The following is a 15917-nucleotide window of genomic DNA, read 5'->3' as shown; positions in this document are numbered from 1 at the left end:
AATCAGAATAAAACCCAATCCAGTGCTGCAGAACGTTCAGTCCCTGCGCTGGAGCTGAGCAGTCATTCCGCAGGCCAGAGCGCTGCTCCCTGCAGTGCCTCAACAGTTCAAGCCCTCATTTCCCGGCAGGAAAGTGCCGGGTAAGGATACAGTGTCACCACACGGAAGGCTGATGTTCTGGCTGGAAGTGGAGAGCGCGGCTGCTTCCCTGTTCCCAGCGGCTCCAGACGGGGCCTGGGCTCCCTCTGCCGAGAGCGTGGAGTCATGGAAAGCGAATAAACCACATCCAAGCAAAGCTGCCAGGCAGGGGAATGTCTGTTCCCTGCTTGCACGGCAGGAAATGGGATGCTATAAAACCAGAGAAACCCACAAATGCTTCTTCAGAACGCTGGAGCTTGGACACAACTACCGAGACAGTGCTTGAACCAACCTCTGTTCAACAGCTGACTGCAGAAAATCCTATAATCCCCAGGAAATCCATCAGCCTTAAGCCACACACCTGCAGAGGTTAAACAGAGCTGCTTGGGGAAAGTGGTCATTTAGTTATAGAAGGAAATTCCGGCATATCACTCCCCCAGCTCCAGGACAGAGCCCTGCCCAGGTAGTTCCCACTATTTTAACAAAGCACAGAGGTCTCTCACCAAAGGCAGAAGCAGCACAGAGTTACCTTTATTGCCTGTCTAACACCTCCAGGAAGGACAAGCAGAACACGGTATAAACCCATGCACAACAGATACATTAACGTCTCTTAGAAATCTTTCAGAAGAAAAGTTGGAAAGCTGATATACCTCTACAGCCTCATAAGCTAAGGTTTCTGATGTACAAACTCACGTTTTTCTTTTAAAGCTGGTATTTTAAAATGGTATAGAAATGCCTCTTTAGTAAGTGAATTAACTTATTTCACAATAAAAAATATAGTTTAGTTCTATTAAATTTTCTTCTGAAAATAAATGTTTCTATTTTTCTATGACAGTAAATTACAATGTAAATCACAAACGTAGGCTTTAAGCAGAGTTACAAATAAGCAGGAATTAAGTATTCCAACTATAGTTTAACTGAATTCAAGGCCCTTAGAGATAAACTGAAGGTGCATTTATAATCCAAACTCAATTTAACAAGGTAAATACATATAACTGAAGTAGATTTAATGGGATTTAGTGCTGTGGTACTTGCATATAGGATAAGTATTCATGAATGATCTGTTCTTCTTCCTCGAGTGTTAAATCCAGATAATCCTCTTCATGTTCAGGAATATCCTCTAGGATTTCATTGACTGCATCAGTCTCCATGTCTTCATCTGTTGGTGAACTAGAGGAACCTTCCAATAAAAAGCAGCAGCAGTGAATTCACCTTTGAAAGTTGGTACCTTCCCTGTTTCAACAGCATTATTTACCTCTTAAAATTATTCTGCAAAGGACAGGACAGGATGGCAATTTTTCCTTATTATTTAAACATGGGGTAGGAAAGCCTTTAGTTATACAACAGGGATCACTTAAGCTCTGTCAAATAATGAGAGAAAAAATATGTGCAAGCTTCTTCTTTGTTAAATGGAAAGTATTGATTATGGTTAAGGGACACAAGGAAGGGGTACAGAGGCAGGTCAGCCACCTGCAGAGCACAGATTTGGAATAAATTAAATAAATTCTTAGCCCTGCCTAGGACATCCTGAATGTCACCTTTTTTTCTGGGCTGCACCTGCCTGCAGCTGACACCTGTCCCCTCTGCTCTCTGTGTGGCTGTCACTGCAGGGGCTGCAGCTCACCTGGGACAACAGCTGCCTTTCTGTAACTGTGTTCCCAATAAAAGCAGCCTGGGGAATTTCACTATTTCAGCAGATATTGCTTAACTATTTCCGACAAAAGCTTTGTAGGAAACAAGTCTAGAAGAACAGCCTTGGTTTCCCATTTCCCCCCTGCTGGATGCAACATTCTCACCTGCAGACTCTGTGAGCAGGTCCTTGGAAGAAGTGGATTCCTCTGATGGACTGGACCCTTCTGAGGAGAGCAGCAGGCAGGGGGGAAGAACTCCCCCATAATGAGCAAGGGTTTGGGAAGCCACGTGGATATTCCCTTTGAAGACCTTTAAAGCTTGCTCTGCTGACTCACGGCTGAAACCCATGTACACCAGCTGCAGGAAGGGGGAAAAATAAAGAAAATCTGGAGAAATCCAAGCTCATTCAACAGCAGGGTCTGACAGGAATCTGACTCTGCATCGGACAGTCATTCTCTCACACAGAGAAAAGTGCTGCATGCCAGGAATTCCAGGACACTGACTCTGGTTTACTGGAACAGTTAACAACAGGGCAGTGACCTATTAAAGCCATGGGGATGTTGAACAGGATCAACAGCCTCTTGTCTAGTAGCAGCCCAATTCTTCTTCTGTTTTCAAAAGGAAACTTCAAAGCACTTCAGTGTATCGGGGGGTCGGTTCATGGTTTACTTTTCCTAGGCAATACAGTTTTCTTGCCTGACATCAATTACACAGCCACACCAACTACTGAGGAGCTTGTCAGACAGCCTGTCATGAGAAATACATGTTCCAACTCTTTCCCTTGTGCACTGCAGAGTTTAGAGACTTGAATAAATTTCTGATTTGCTGTCTTTTTTGGGACAGAGCATTACTCTGGACATACTTCCCCTCCACATCCACACATGGCAGGGTGGTGCAATGGGCAGGAAGTACACAAAAATTACATGTTAGCCTGAGTGACTTCACCATGAAGAGTGGATGCCAGACCCTGGAATTGTGACAGCCTGACTGATATGGGTCAAAGAATACTTGAACAGCTTTGTTTAAGGAAGATCTGCTGTCTTTGCAAGCACAATTCATAAAAAAGACAACCAACTCAAAAGAAAGCAAGTGGTCTAGCTTACTTGCTCAATACTTTCTTGGGAAACCTGAAACTGGTCCATGCCCACAGAATCATCATCATCATCTTCCAATAGTAACTCGGGATTGTCAAGAATAAACTGCAATAAAACAGAGAGATCAGAATAGAGCTACAGAGCTACAACAGTCCTCGTCATGGTTGTGTATGTAGCCCAGTGGTTGATATAAGCAAACCTCAGCCAACTTAAATGACATCTGATTTATTGGGTCAGAAAGTGCAAATTCAGTCATTACAGCTCAGAAAAGGTAGCTATGAACTAAAAAATATAGACTACAGAAAATAAGAATCTACTAAACAGTAAAAAATCAACCAAATTTCTTTTGTACAACACTACTTCTACTGAAAAATCATTTACCTTAAAGGCTTGGTCCAGGTTTCCATGTGTATTTTGAAGGGCTACTTGAGCAGCTCTCTCTGGATAGCCCATACTTTTCAGGGTATTGATGTTTTCCAGTCGCCGCCGCCTTTTAGCTCTCTCCTCCCTCCTGATCTGTGCCTTTTCCTGCAACAACACAGGCATTGCAAAGCTCACTGTGCATGGGAATGCTTTAACACACAGCTTGTGCACGTAGGGTTTCTGGATTTTTTGCTTCAAGTTTGAATCTCTTGAGGAAAAGGCTTTTTTTTTTTTTTTTGTAAATACAGACTGTGCTGCCAGACACTCGTTCCTAAATAAAGCTGCATTTCCATGAGCCAGCCCTGTCTCCACACTTCCGCTCTGCAGATCGGATCTGGTGCCATCACAGCTATTCCAGGCCCTGTGTGGTAAGTGACAAGCCCGTTTGGCAGATGGGCCCACAGACAAGACTTGCCAAGGACAGACAGTCAGAACCAGGCAGGGAGCCAAGGAGTTCTGTTCAGCCTTCCCCTCAGCCAGTTGGCTTTTCTGTCCACACTTCACTGTCTCAAGTCTAGAAGTGCCTCCTCAGCTTACCAAACATCACTTCAGATCTGGACAGCACTATCTTCACTCTAGCACAAAAATACCGTTTTTTCCCTCCTGGATTTTCCAAGTACAAAGCCACAATAGGGGGCAGCCAAGCGTCGCAGTGACAGCTTGGTCCTGGTGGTTTGTTCCCATACAGAACACTGCAGAGTGGCAAACACTGGTGCAAAGCCTTCCCATGTGCCTCTGTGGTACAACCACAGATCTTTGTCACTCCCATCCCATCTGCTTTAAGACAGAGCTTCCCTTGTTAATCCATTAAGTTTTGGTTTCAAACTTGTGCCAACACCTCAAACTGTCAGCTATACCAACAGTGCCGACGTGGGATAACCCAAGTCCTTAATTTAGCCCCATGCTGCTCTGGCCACACAACACACATCTCATGGGCATCCCAACTCAGATGATCTGTGATTTAATGCTTTCTCTGCTCCTACCTCCCTCCTGTTGGTGATCAGATTGGCAGCATGCTCCACATTCCCATGGCATGCTCGCAGGGCAAGGCGAGCTTCCTGTTCAGAGAATCCCAGCAGTGACAGGCGATGCACTTTATCAGGATCTATGGACAGCTCTCCATATAAAAAAGATGCCTGCACATGGAAAGAACAAAATCACAATACTTATACTGCTAACATCCAAACAAAAAATGCCTCCCTGTTTCTCTGAGTAAGCAAAGATGGAACCCAAACTCAGGGGCTGGAGTGAATGACTCCGGAGTTTTCGCTAAAGGTTTCTTACCTTCTGAATGTACTCCGCAGCCTCCTTTTCTCTGCCACTGTGGTAGTGCCCAATCCCTTGAAGGAGGTAAAGCCGTAGAAATAAAACCTTCTCTCGACCATAGCTTCCCTAAGGAATTGTTTAAAGAAGGAAGGGGAACCATGTGGGTAGAAGCATGTGGTGGAACATCAGTTCAGTATCAACAGAACACATTTAGAGAGACACAGTCAGTGGTTTGTGACAGTGTGCAGCTAAAGCATCACACCTAAACCCCTGATGATGTCTGTGCATATAAACACACATTTGCCATGACCTTTTTGTCAGGCCCAATGTCTTCCCTATGCTGACAATTACAGAACCTGATGACAGGCTAATGATACACAAGAAAACTTTAAACTTCTAGAAGCCAGTTTTGTAAACTCTGAACGGTAACAGGATACATGTGAAAAAAGAATTAAATCAAACCCAGCATACTTTGATGTCAATAAGCCTTTCGTGGTTTTCCCCATAGCACCTCTGGAAGCATCTCTGTGCTGTGGACAGCTTTTTCTCTGCATCATCCAGGCAGTCCAGCTGCTCCAGACGGAAGTAGCACCACACTATATCCAGCTGCAGCACTGCATAATTGTCAACAGTGTTCAGCAGTTCTGTGCTACACTCACTGGAAAATAAAACAATTTTTTTTTTCTGGGAGACAGTTGTTTATTTCTTTCTCACACACACTTTTTAACACTCATAAGACAACACGTTAGAAGTTGCACACTCATGTTGGAAAAAGTACTCTTCATATCTGAGGCAGCAAACTGATGCCAGGGGAACAGGAATCAAGTGCTGATCTCCCATCCCATTCACTGACCCACAGGACACACCCAACTCTCCATCTTAAAACGTTACCATATGAGCTATGGCTACTGTTTAAGATGGCACCTCTAAAAGTAAAATGGAGTTAAACCCTGAGTAATCTTTGGGAGGACTGAGAAACTGCCTCAGTGCTCATGAACGTGCTGAGTACTGTGTCAGTCTCCTTGCACACACACACAGATGAGAAACAGACATGGACAGCATTACTTTTGGGATCTCAAAAGAGCAATTTAGGGCTCTGACAGCTGATAGGAAACTAATTTACTTGCAGAAGCCCTGGTATGGTTACTGACCTCAGCTATCTGCTCCACCTTTTACAAGAAATTATTACTTCACAGGAGCAACTGCAAATGAATATCCATAACTGTCTCTCAAGCTAATGCAATTTATAACCTGGTACATGCATATTGACAGTTTCTGTTTATGTTGTTATGAAAGATTAACTTGCCCAGTGGCAGTATCTGTTTCAGCTGTTCTACATGAAGCCACCTGTCACTGCAAGTCAGAGCTTTATCTGCTGTTTCCCATCTGCAAGAAGGGGTGTGATGCAACCCCAGGCAAAATTGGCCCTGATTTATATGCACAGGTAGAGGTCGTGCTGTTCCTTTATGGGTTGAGAGCAAAGTGAGACACAAGGACTCAAAAAGATTCTTACCAGAAGTGTTTATCAGCATCCAACAAATATGGCAGTGCTATTTCATATTCTTTCTTCTTCATTAATGCTCTGCCCTTCTCATGATAACCCATTGCCAGCACGAGCGCCTAGAAAAACAGAATGAGACTTTTTACTGCACTTCCCAACTCAAAGAGCTAAAAGGAAATATCCAGGTAAGCCATCAGAGTCCTTGCTCTTCCTAGAAAAATAGCACTGTATCAGTTCTGTAAGATCAGTGCTATTTCACACTGCTTCACACTTTTCTTTCCTTCTGTTGCTGTCAGATATTGTTTAGTTTAAAGCAATGGATGTTACTGGTATGTGAAATGCTGCACCAGAATTACTTCAAGAATGCAACCCCAGAGAAATTTTCAATAGTGAGCTCAGCATTTTTCTGGGTGCTACACTTCCCAATAGCACCAAATTAGATTTGCTTTGCTATCACAATTATCTTGAAAAACCTAAAAATTCACCTCCTGAAAAACCTCAGGACTGAAAATTAAATTTTGAATGTATTAGGAAAATACTGCTATGGTATAACAAATGGAAATATAATAACAATTCTGGATAGAAACAACATTAGGTATGCTGTACCTTCTGTAACTCAATACTTGAACTCAATGAAATGTATTTTCAGTTGAGAATGTGGAACTTTGTGGATGGTGAACGAATTTAAGTTTGAAAGGGGACACAGTGAAAAAAGATCTAAAAACTATTTTAGGAGAGTCCAATTTAGAGAGACTCATCACGTTTTCAAATGGAAATAAGGCCTAAGAAACAAGTTACTTTCATGCCTTTCTAGGACATCCAAAACTTAAAAGAGGTGTTAGGATATCACAAAATTAAAGCCCATCTTAAACCCCAATAGGAAGATATGGACCACACAGGGGTCAGTGCAAGATTAGATCTACAATCAGATCAGCAATCAGAGGTTGTCTCCAGGTGAATGAAGTATTCCCACTATAGTGTTCTACTCCAAACTTATTTCAAAATAATTTGTATTAAACAAACATTTAGTGGGCCCAGGTTTACATCCTCAGAAAGTCTGACTGTATTTCAATCCCACATTTTAAATATTTCACAAATCAAGCTTTAAAGAGCCATCTTAGCAGCATTGTAGATGTTTTCACCTACTTTTTTAGCTTGAGGAGGAATCTGAATGGACCTTCCAGTTTGATTAACTATATCTAGGTATGGAACAGAGTCTGGATCCAAGTACGCTTCTGAAAGATATAAAAAAGTTTAAATTTTAAACACACCTTCAACAGAGCAACTCTGCTGCCATAAGATTATATTAGTAGGTGTTATGGGTTTGAGACAGAACATTGCTAGGAGGATGCACGAAAAGAGGGCAACTAGGCTCCAAGTTTAAGTTGCAAAAAAGGTGATTTAATTACTTAACAGAATTGGAGGATAAATGCAGGCAAAAATAAACTTTTTATACATTATTTTGTTCACTCTCCCCTCTTTCTTATGAACTCATAGTATTTACTTTCTTTCCTCTTTTACAATTAACAAGCTGGGTGGGGGGGCAGGGTGTGGGGGCTCTTTTTAGTCTACAGAGCAGATTCCCAAATTTACTCATCACTACAATTCTTTTACTACAAATACTCTTTATCTCTACTTGTTTCTCTCTCTCTTCAGACAGTTTTTTCTGCTTTCACTCCTACTTTCTTAAGAAGCAGTCTCTGCACTCACTCTCCCCCTTTCTCTCTTTCTAAACTAGCAACACAGACAGGGGGCAGGTTGAGGGGTCCTCTGGTCAGTTTAATCAGGAAAAGAGGTTTTCTACTTAGCTATGGGGTCTTTTCTCACGAGAGACAGTCCTCTGGGAACTTTTTTGGCGTGGGTCTAATTTCACAAGCAACATCCCGCCCGAATCCTGCTGCTTTGTGAGTCTTTTTGTCCATAAGGTGCTGTGCAGACTCTCCCAAGCCGAGGCCAGCCTGCTTTCATGCCAGGAGCAAGGAAAAGGCCTTTTTTTTTTTCAATTAAGGCTTTGTGCAGTTTTAACTCTTAGATGAGACTTTCACTGGTTTACAGTCTTTTCTAGGCATCCACCTGCTCTTCTGGAGTGGGCTGTGGGTGAATTTCTGCATCTTTATGGACTCTATGGGCTGCAGGAGAATCTTCTTGCTCCCCCCATAGTTTTTACCACGGCAGGCAGAAAGTTATTCAGCTCCGTTGCTGGGAGCACTGGAGCACCCCTTCGCCCCACTTCTTTACTGACTTTGGCAATTTCTATGCTGTTTTTCCTCACATATTTTCACTTCTACCTTCTTCTCTTCTAACTACAAAGAAGTGAAAGAATTGCGTATTTACTTTGTTTTGATTTTTCTTTAAGTATGTTTTCACAGAGGCATAACCAGCACTTCTAATTAGCTCAAACTTGGCTGGTAGCATGTCTATCACTTTCAGAGCCATCAGAGACTGGCTCTGCTGGACTTGATGTAAAAACTTCTAGAACTTGCACTTAGGACACTCAGGAGCCATCTTTGTGCCACACCTCACCCCTCAGACACTTCTCTAGGCCTACTACAACAGCTTCTGAGGGGTCCAAATTTCTCCTAGATGTTAAAAATACTTTACTGATGTTTTGGGCTAATCAAAACCACCACATTAGGTATGTTGTTAAACAAAACAGCAAACAACAACGAAAAAAATCAGAATTACATTTAAAGGCTGCATGTGTGGCCCTGGCCACATGAACATGAAGAACTTCTAGAAAGGTCACTGTGGAAAAGACCTTGTGCATGCAGAAATTTAGATACAACATTAACAGTTACATGAATTATTAAACAGCTCTCTTGCAGAAGACAAAACATGTACATTTTACACAACATAGCAGTTGAAATGATTTATCAGCTAAAGCATAGAATGTTTAAAAAGTACAACTAAGCAGTTGATAAAGATGAAAAAAAATATAGCTCAGTATTTTCCTTCTCCCCATCTTTAATGATTATAACCAAATTATCAATTTTGTTTTCACTTCCATCTGATTTACAAGAAAAATATGCTTTTCTTGTAAACAAAAGACAATTTAGGAGGAGTTTATTGAGATTAAAAGCCTCTGCCATGCAGTTTCTCTCAGGAGAAACAAACGGTTGTTAAACCCTTCCCACACTTTACAGAACCTTCACCCTGGGAGACCATTGCAGACTCTGCTCTGTACTCTGGCATTGGCTGTACCTGACAAAAACCTTAAAAAGACCCTATGCAGGATCCAAAATTTGGGGTCTAAACCACCCCTTAAGTCCAAAAAACCAAAAACTTCTGTCATTTGTTCAAAATCTGGTGTTATGGTAAGAAACTAGTTGTCACCAACTTAGAAGCTTTGTTCAGGTGTTTCTGTGTTTGGCAGGAATTCATTACCTGCTCAGCTCCACAGCTCCTTGCTTGTGGATTTGTGAAACAATGCAACAGGGAAGTGATTAAAACTCACCATTTAGCACTGCAGTTCACAAACACAACCTCATTTTGAAAAGTTATTACTGTTAAATGAACTATATCCCTTTAACTTAATCCACTGCTGACAGGAATCAACATCCAAGGGAATGAGAAACACAACAGGCATGTTGCAGCTGACAGTGACAAACGAGCTGCTCAGCACAATGAAACCATGGTTACACACAGCCACGGCTGAAGTAAACTACAAAATAAGGTGTTTAATGACTTATAACACATTATACCACTGTGCTTATGTCTAAAATAATTTAAAGCCTGTTCTCACTAGTCATCAGTCCCTTAACTGCCAAGTGCCAATTAAATAATTGATGCATATTTATCCTTCTTAGAGTGCCAAAGTTTTTTTTTTTTGTAGCATTTTGGTAGTGTGAGAAGGGTTAGAGTAGAAAAGGAAGTTTCAACCAAGTTAAAATCCAGTTTTCAAGTAGGTAGAAACTTAAAAAAGTATGAACTGAAATTCAGCCATGGTACAGGCACTCTTCCACGTTGAAAACCCACTAAGAAGATAATATATAATGCACAAGAATTAATGAACACCCACCTCCCCCCCAACCCAACAAGCCCACTTACCTCTCTCTGCTAGAATTTCCCAACCTTTCTTAGTTCTTTGCATCTTGTCACGTATTTCCTTTTCTTTCTTGCACTGAAGCTCTTCCTCCTGAACTTTTCTTTTGGTTTCCTCATCACTCTGTTCCAGTTGAAGCACCATCACTTTTGCATTGTGTGTTACACCCTGGTCTTCAAGGGTTTTACCTGCAAAATAGAGTGTGATTAATACAATTCAAGTACTGGAACTACTGGAATTGCAAGATTTAAGGACTCAGTCAAAACTCCTGAAAATTACTGACACAGTCAGCAAGATGTAGAATCAGACTTGAATCTTAAAAGTGCTTTTCAAGTGACTGATATGTTTCTTTCCTTCTTTTTTCCAAAACATTCAGATAGTACCACTATATCTATTTCAGTTATTTTACCTTCAGGCAAAAACTGGAATAAAGAACATGCCCAGGATCATACACCACAAGAGTACAGGACAGAGGAACTGGGAACTGAATCGAAGTTCCTTCTGTCAGCTCCATGGTTCTGATATATTCCAGGGCCATCAACAAAAAAACTCTGTGTCATCACTTCCCACAACATGTCTGACAGGCTGAACATGTGCAAAGCATTACCAAAAGTCTTTGAAAGTGCTGTTATACAATATGGGTTTTGAAGAAATTTAGAGTTTCTCTTAAATGTGCATTTTCACTGTTTCAACACTTGAAAAGGGGATTTTCAACATTTACTACATTTGATCATTATAATTTATTACATTTCCTGTAAAGCAGAACCTGACAAATGTAACTGCTATTTCTTGGAAATTTCTGAAATCAATAAAGTTGCAAGGCAATTTTTCTTCTGAGAATTAGAAAACTAGAAAATTAGCATAAAAATACTGTTAACTAGAGATACATACCCAGATCAAGCTGCTTCTTATTTATGATTATTTTGACAGCATTTTCTTGTAATGCATATTCCTGTGCTATCCTGTGAAATAAATAATTTCATCCATGAACATAAATTTGTAAGGCTACACAACATTGCTGCTGCAATAGCAATAAAACCTAAAAATTAATGCTTATAAATGGCTTAAAATTTTTGCTACAAAAGGCTGCTAGAAGTAAAATAACATCATCAGAGAGCTTTGTGTACCATATAGGGAAAATCTGGGACACAGAAAGGGAAAAAGCAAAACAGACAGATAAGATTCTGATTTTTTTAGGCTTAAAAACACAAAAGAAAGAAAAGGTAATGTTCACTGTTCAGAAGATCAGCCTAGTTACAGATTTGGAACACTGATCACTGGTGCCTTCTCAGGTACTTGCTGGGTATTTACACAGAACTATCCTTTTCCACAGTTGCAACTTTCCTGTTTTCCATGTGTTAAACCACAGCTGTTCACATGAAGAATTGCCCTACAGGGACACTGGACATCCTGTTCGGAGAATATATGCTAAGAAAAAGTTTAAAGCAAACAAAAAGTGTATTTATTTAACATGCTGTATGACAGGCTGGTGTCTCATGAGAAGTGTGAAGGGTGATTGCACTTACTGGGATCTGAGCTCCTTGCCTGTGATGAACAGACTGGTTTCCAGTGGGATTTTCCTGCTCTGTAGTAATTACATTGGATGGGGAAAAGAAAGAGGGAAGGAAAAGCATGATATCAAGATACTTTTAAATTAAATATTTTTAAATTAACTGTTTTGCAATAACATTTCTTTTTCAAAGAGCAATCATGTTTAGAAGGTTATGGCTGGACATAACAGTAATAATTTCCAACCCTGTACTTGCTATATAGTGCTAAAAATAAGCATTGTAACAGCAGAATATTCAGAATTAAATAAATCTAAATTCAGAACCAAACAATTTTAATTAATTTAATCATGCACTTCCAATCTAAACTGTGCTTTGCAATTATGCCACTCACCTGTGACTGGCTAAGTTATGATTAATTCCTATTAATGTCTCTGGCCCCAGATTAGATAAACTGGAATTTTAAATTAATTCATTCCCCTATTTGCCCAGCAGCATTATAAAGAAGAATTATGAAACTATTTGGTTGTTTTAACTGCATGGCAATCACTTAAAACTCTCTATCCTTTATCCCAGGTAATTATTTTTCACTACAGGAGTATTTTATGTGTGAAACTAGAAGTTGAAACCTGACTTTAAAAGGGCAAAATTTAATTCAGCTCTCTCTTGGAGATGCTTTTAGGAGCCTGCTCTAAAAGGCTAAGCTTTGGAATGGGCTGCCCAGGGAGATGCTGGAATCTCCATCCCTGGAAGTGCTCAAGGAAGAACTGGAAGCTGCACAGAGTGCTATGGTTCAGTTAAGAAAGTGGTGGTTGGTAAAGATTGGACTTGATGATCTTGGAGGTCTTTTCCAACCATAATGTTCCCATGACTCAGTAATTCTATGAATCTATGAAGGGAACAGGTGAGTGCCATCACAACAGAAAATCCTGCTTACCATTTCCAAGCTCAAGTGACATTAAAAGTCCCAACTTTTAGGTCACTCAAGTGACCTAAAGTCTCAACTTTAGGTAATCTATAGCTGATAAAATACATCTGTTCTTCATTGCTGATACAAGCAGTTATATCAGAAGAAATTAAACTGAAACAGACACATAAATCTAGTTTACTTTTCTTAATTGAAAGATTGTCATTAAATCCCAAAGGCAAAAATTACTCATCTCCTCAGTATTATACTCCTTTGCCATGATATTCCTATATACCTGGGAAACTAAAACATAAAATTCCCCCTCTCCCATTTTTTATATACCCAACACAGTTCAATCATACAAAACACATGAAAAACCTGAAGTGAAATATCTGCATTAGATACAAATCTAAAACTCAAAAGCTCAAAGTAAAGCTACTTATGCAGACTTTTCTGCAGTTACTCACTTTTCTACGAGGCAGATATATATCAAGTCTTGCAATCCCAGTCACTTTAAAATTCTCATTTCCTGTTCCACGCTCAATTGCTTTACACCGTATTTCTTCAAGCATATTCTCTGTATCATTCACATTGATATTCAGCTTGGATGAATATTTTTGTACAAGTTCCTAGGAAAACAACAAGAAAAACTGGGAAAATATACCAGCAGTATGACATGGAAGATGTATGACATCAACTCAGAGAAAATATTTACCTTCATCTCTTCACCAGCTTCTTTTTTTTCATTTGTATATGGTGGTTTCCATAGCTGAATTTTATCCTCTCGTAAGCAGCTTGTCAGTTTTGCTATCAAATACTTCTTTTGCGCCATTCTTTTAAAATAAAAGCACAGTTGGAAGGGAAAAGAAAAATAATAAGCAGTCTTTTAATACAGCTTTCCTGTAGTAAGATATTTTGCTTTTCAAGAAGTCTGAGTGACATTTTGGAATTCTGCAATGAAAGATGTGTATTAAACCCATTCCATGCATTTTGGTGGGGAGGGGAACCTGAGGCCAAACTATGAGGAAAAAATGGGGAAAAGAGTAATTGAAAAGAGGGTGAAATTTGAATTGGAGTAGGGGCCTGCCATTTCAAGACAAATTAAACCTCTTCCTATCCCCTCATGTGAACTAAAATTGCGGAAAGTGTCAATACATCAAAATTGACAATTCAGTTGTTCTGCCCTGCTCTGGATGGAGCTGCTCAATCTGCCACTTCTGATTCAGCTCAGAGAAAGCAGCAAACTGAGTAAATCAGCATGTCCCTGGAAAAAAGCAAAACAAACACCCTACGAAGATTGGGATGAAACTTTATCAATCAGTTTCACTTTCCTTTCAGAGTGGTTTCTGTCTCTCATTCTTGTTTATTTGCACACAGCACTCAGGAGAAAAACAGGACAAGAAGGAGTTCCCCCAGTTTCAAAAACTGCTCTTGGCTCAGAAAAACACAATTTGAGGGGAAAAATACTGTAGGCAAATATCCAATATGTGGTAAGTGTATTGGTCAGCCTTATCTCAAGCCCAGCTTTAGTGAGATACAAAAAATTCCCTGGAAGCTGCACTAACAACAGTCTCCTCTAACCAGGAGTCAGAGGGATGAGCTGGGCAAGAGCGTGGTTTAACAATCCTTCCAGGTGGATTGCTGTAATCTGCACTGTGTCTATCAAAACTAGCAGAGACAACCACACATTCTTTTTCCTGCTAGGATGTCACTACTATTGTATTAGAGCCAAGGCAAAACATGGCATTTACAAAGCTGAAAGTGACAAAAACATTCACTTTCCAAAACATTGCACTGTAGTTATTAATGCAGCTTTACCCCTTTCCCAAACCATGCCAGGGAATTCTCATGAAGAGCCTGTAACCATAATTTACCCACTTCTAGGTTATGCTGAAGACTACAAAACCATAAAATTCTTTTTTATACAACGTTAAAGCCATAATTCTATTTAACATTAACAAAAAAAGTTACCCATGGCTTTGGGTCACCCAGATAAAATCTGAAATTGCAATCTATGCTTAAGACTAAGAATTGTAAATCCAGCTGACATTTATAAATTGATCATTCATCTGTTTATCAATACTATAGCCTGGTAAGTTAGTAATTTTTAGTTAAGCTATCAAAACAGAAAACATCATTGTAGTCTCCAATTAAAATGAATCTTACAAACCCTTCGTTAAAAAAATAAAAATTCTGCTTCACAAACACAAACCCTATGATTTTATATGTGACACTTCTAGCACTTATAATAAATTCCATCACACCATTACTAACTTTCATGAGAAACCATAGCAAGAACACTTGTGACTTCCTCTTCCATCAGCTAATAAATGCCACAAGTGCTCCTGACTGAATTTCACTTTCAGTCTGAGTTTAAAGGGACTTACTCAAAACCCATTTGTGCAAACAACCGAAGATATTTCCCAAGAAGCACTCTGAATGGAAGACTGAGCTTTTGTAAATAAAATGTCACCCTCTAAGGCCGGGTTTGCCTTATATGGGCAAAACAAGTGGAGAAATACGGGCAAAACAAGTGGAGAAATAAGATGCACGACGTAAGATGCAGCAAGCAGGTTCAAAAGCCAAACTGTTGATGGGAGGAAGAGGGGATTGTCACACCGGTTGGATAATAAAGCAGGACACATCAATTTTCCCCTCAAAAGGAGGAAAGCACGGCTCTGACACACTGCCCCGCGGCTGAAGGAGGGGAAGCGCTGAAGCAGCGTCAGAGCAAAGCCCCAGGGACAGCAGCCCCATCCCTGCGGGACCGGGCTGCCGGGGCATCCTCCTCCCTCCCCAGAGCACATCCAGCATCTCCAGCACATCCAGCGCCTGCCGTGCCAGCGCACCGCGAGTCCCCCGCTGTCACCGCGGGCTGTCAGCGCGGCCCGGCCCGGCCACCCACCTGCGCCCCGCGCCTCGGCACAGCCGCCGCCGGGGGAAGCTCGGGGGCCCACGCAGTGCTGCCGGAGCTGCCTGCCGGGAGGGAGGGAGGGTGGGGCCGCTGTCCCCGAGGGAAAGGCTCGGGAGCGGCTCTACGGCAGCCCGGAAGGCCCGGGGAGACGGGCGTGACGTGGGTGAAGCCGCGCCCCGCCCGCCATGTCCGCGCCTTGCCCTCACGCTGAGCGCCGGGCCGTGTCCGCGGCCAACGAGCGGCGGGGCGGAATTCCTTTTGGTCGGGTGGGCTTTGGGGTTTGGGATCTGCAGGCCTGGTAAAAAGAGAAAGGAAACACAGAATCACGGCGTCACAGAGTCAGCTAGGCTGGGAAAGAGCTCTGAGGTCATGGAGTCTGACATATGGCAGAACATCACCATGTCAACCAGAGCACGGCGTTGAGTGACACATCCAGTCTTTCCGTAAACATCCCCAGGGACGGGGACTCTGCCACCTCCCTGAGCAGCCCGT

General features: G+C 41.4%; 1 protein-coding gene across 1 annotated transcript; it reads right to left on the bottom strand.

Annotated features, from left to right (window-relative positions):
* Nucleotides 1-640: 640 nt before the first annotated feature.
* Nucleotides 641-15654, bottom strand: NUB1 (negative regulator of ubiquitin like proteins 1). The gene is made up of 15 exons (XM_085050214.1): nt 15417-15654; nt 13227-13344; nt 12979-13140; nt 11623-11681; nt 10988-11058; nt 10102-10284; nt 7201-7289; nt 6067-6173; nt 5025-5211; nt 4572-4679; nt 4271-4423; nt 3246-3392; nt 2874-2969; nt 1935-2127; nt 641-1318 (listed from the first exon to the last, which is right to left on the bottom strand). Exons 2-15 carry the CDS (start codon nt 13341-13343, stop codon nt 1155-1157), a joined length of 1836 nt encoding a protein of 611 aa, XP_084906340.1. The 5' UTR covers nt 13344; nt 15417-15654; the 3' UTR covers nt 641-1154.
* Nucleotides 15655-15917: the final 263 nt, after the last annotated feature.

This window comes from Lichenostomus cassidix, chromosome 2 (assembly GCF_008360975.1).
Source record: "Lichenostomus cassidix isolate B80296 chromosome 2, HeHo_3.0, whole genome shotgun sequence".
Lineage (NCBI taxonomy): Eukaryota > Metazoa > Chordata > Aves > Passeriformes > Meliphagidae > Lichenostomus > Lichenostomus cassidix.
Note: the sequence above shows the minus strand (reverse complement) of the source record. Positions and strands in the feature narration are given on the sequence as shown.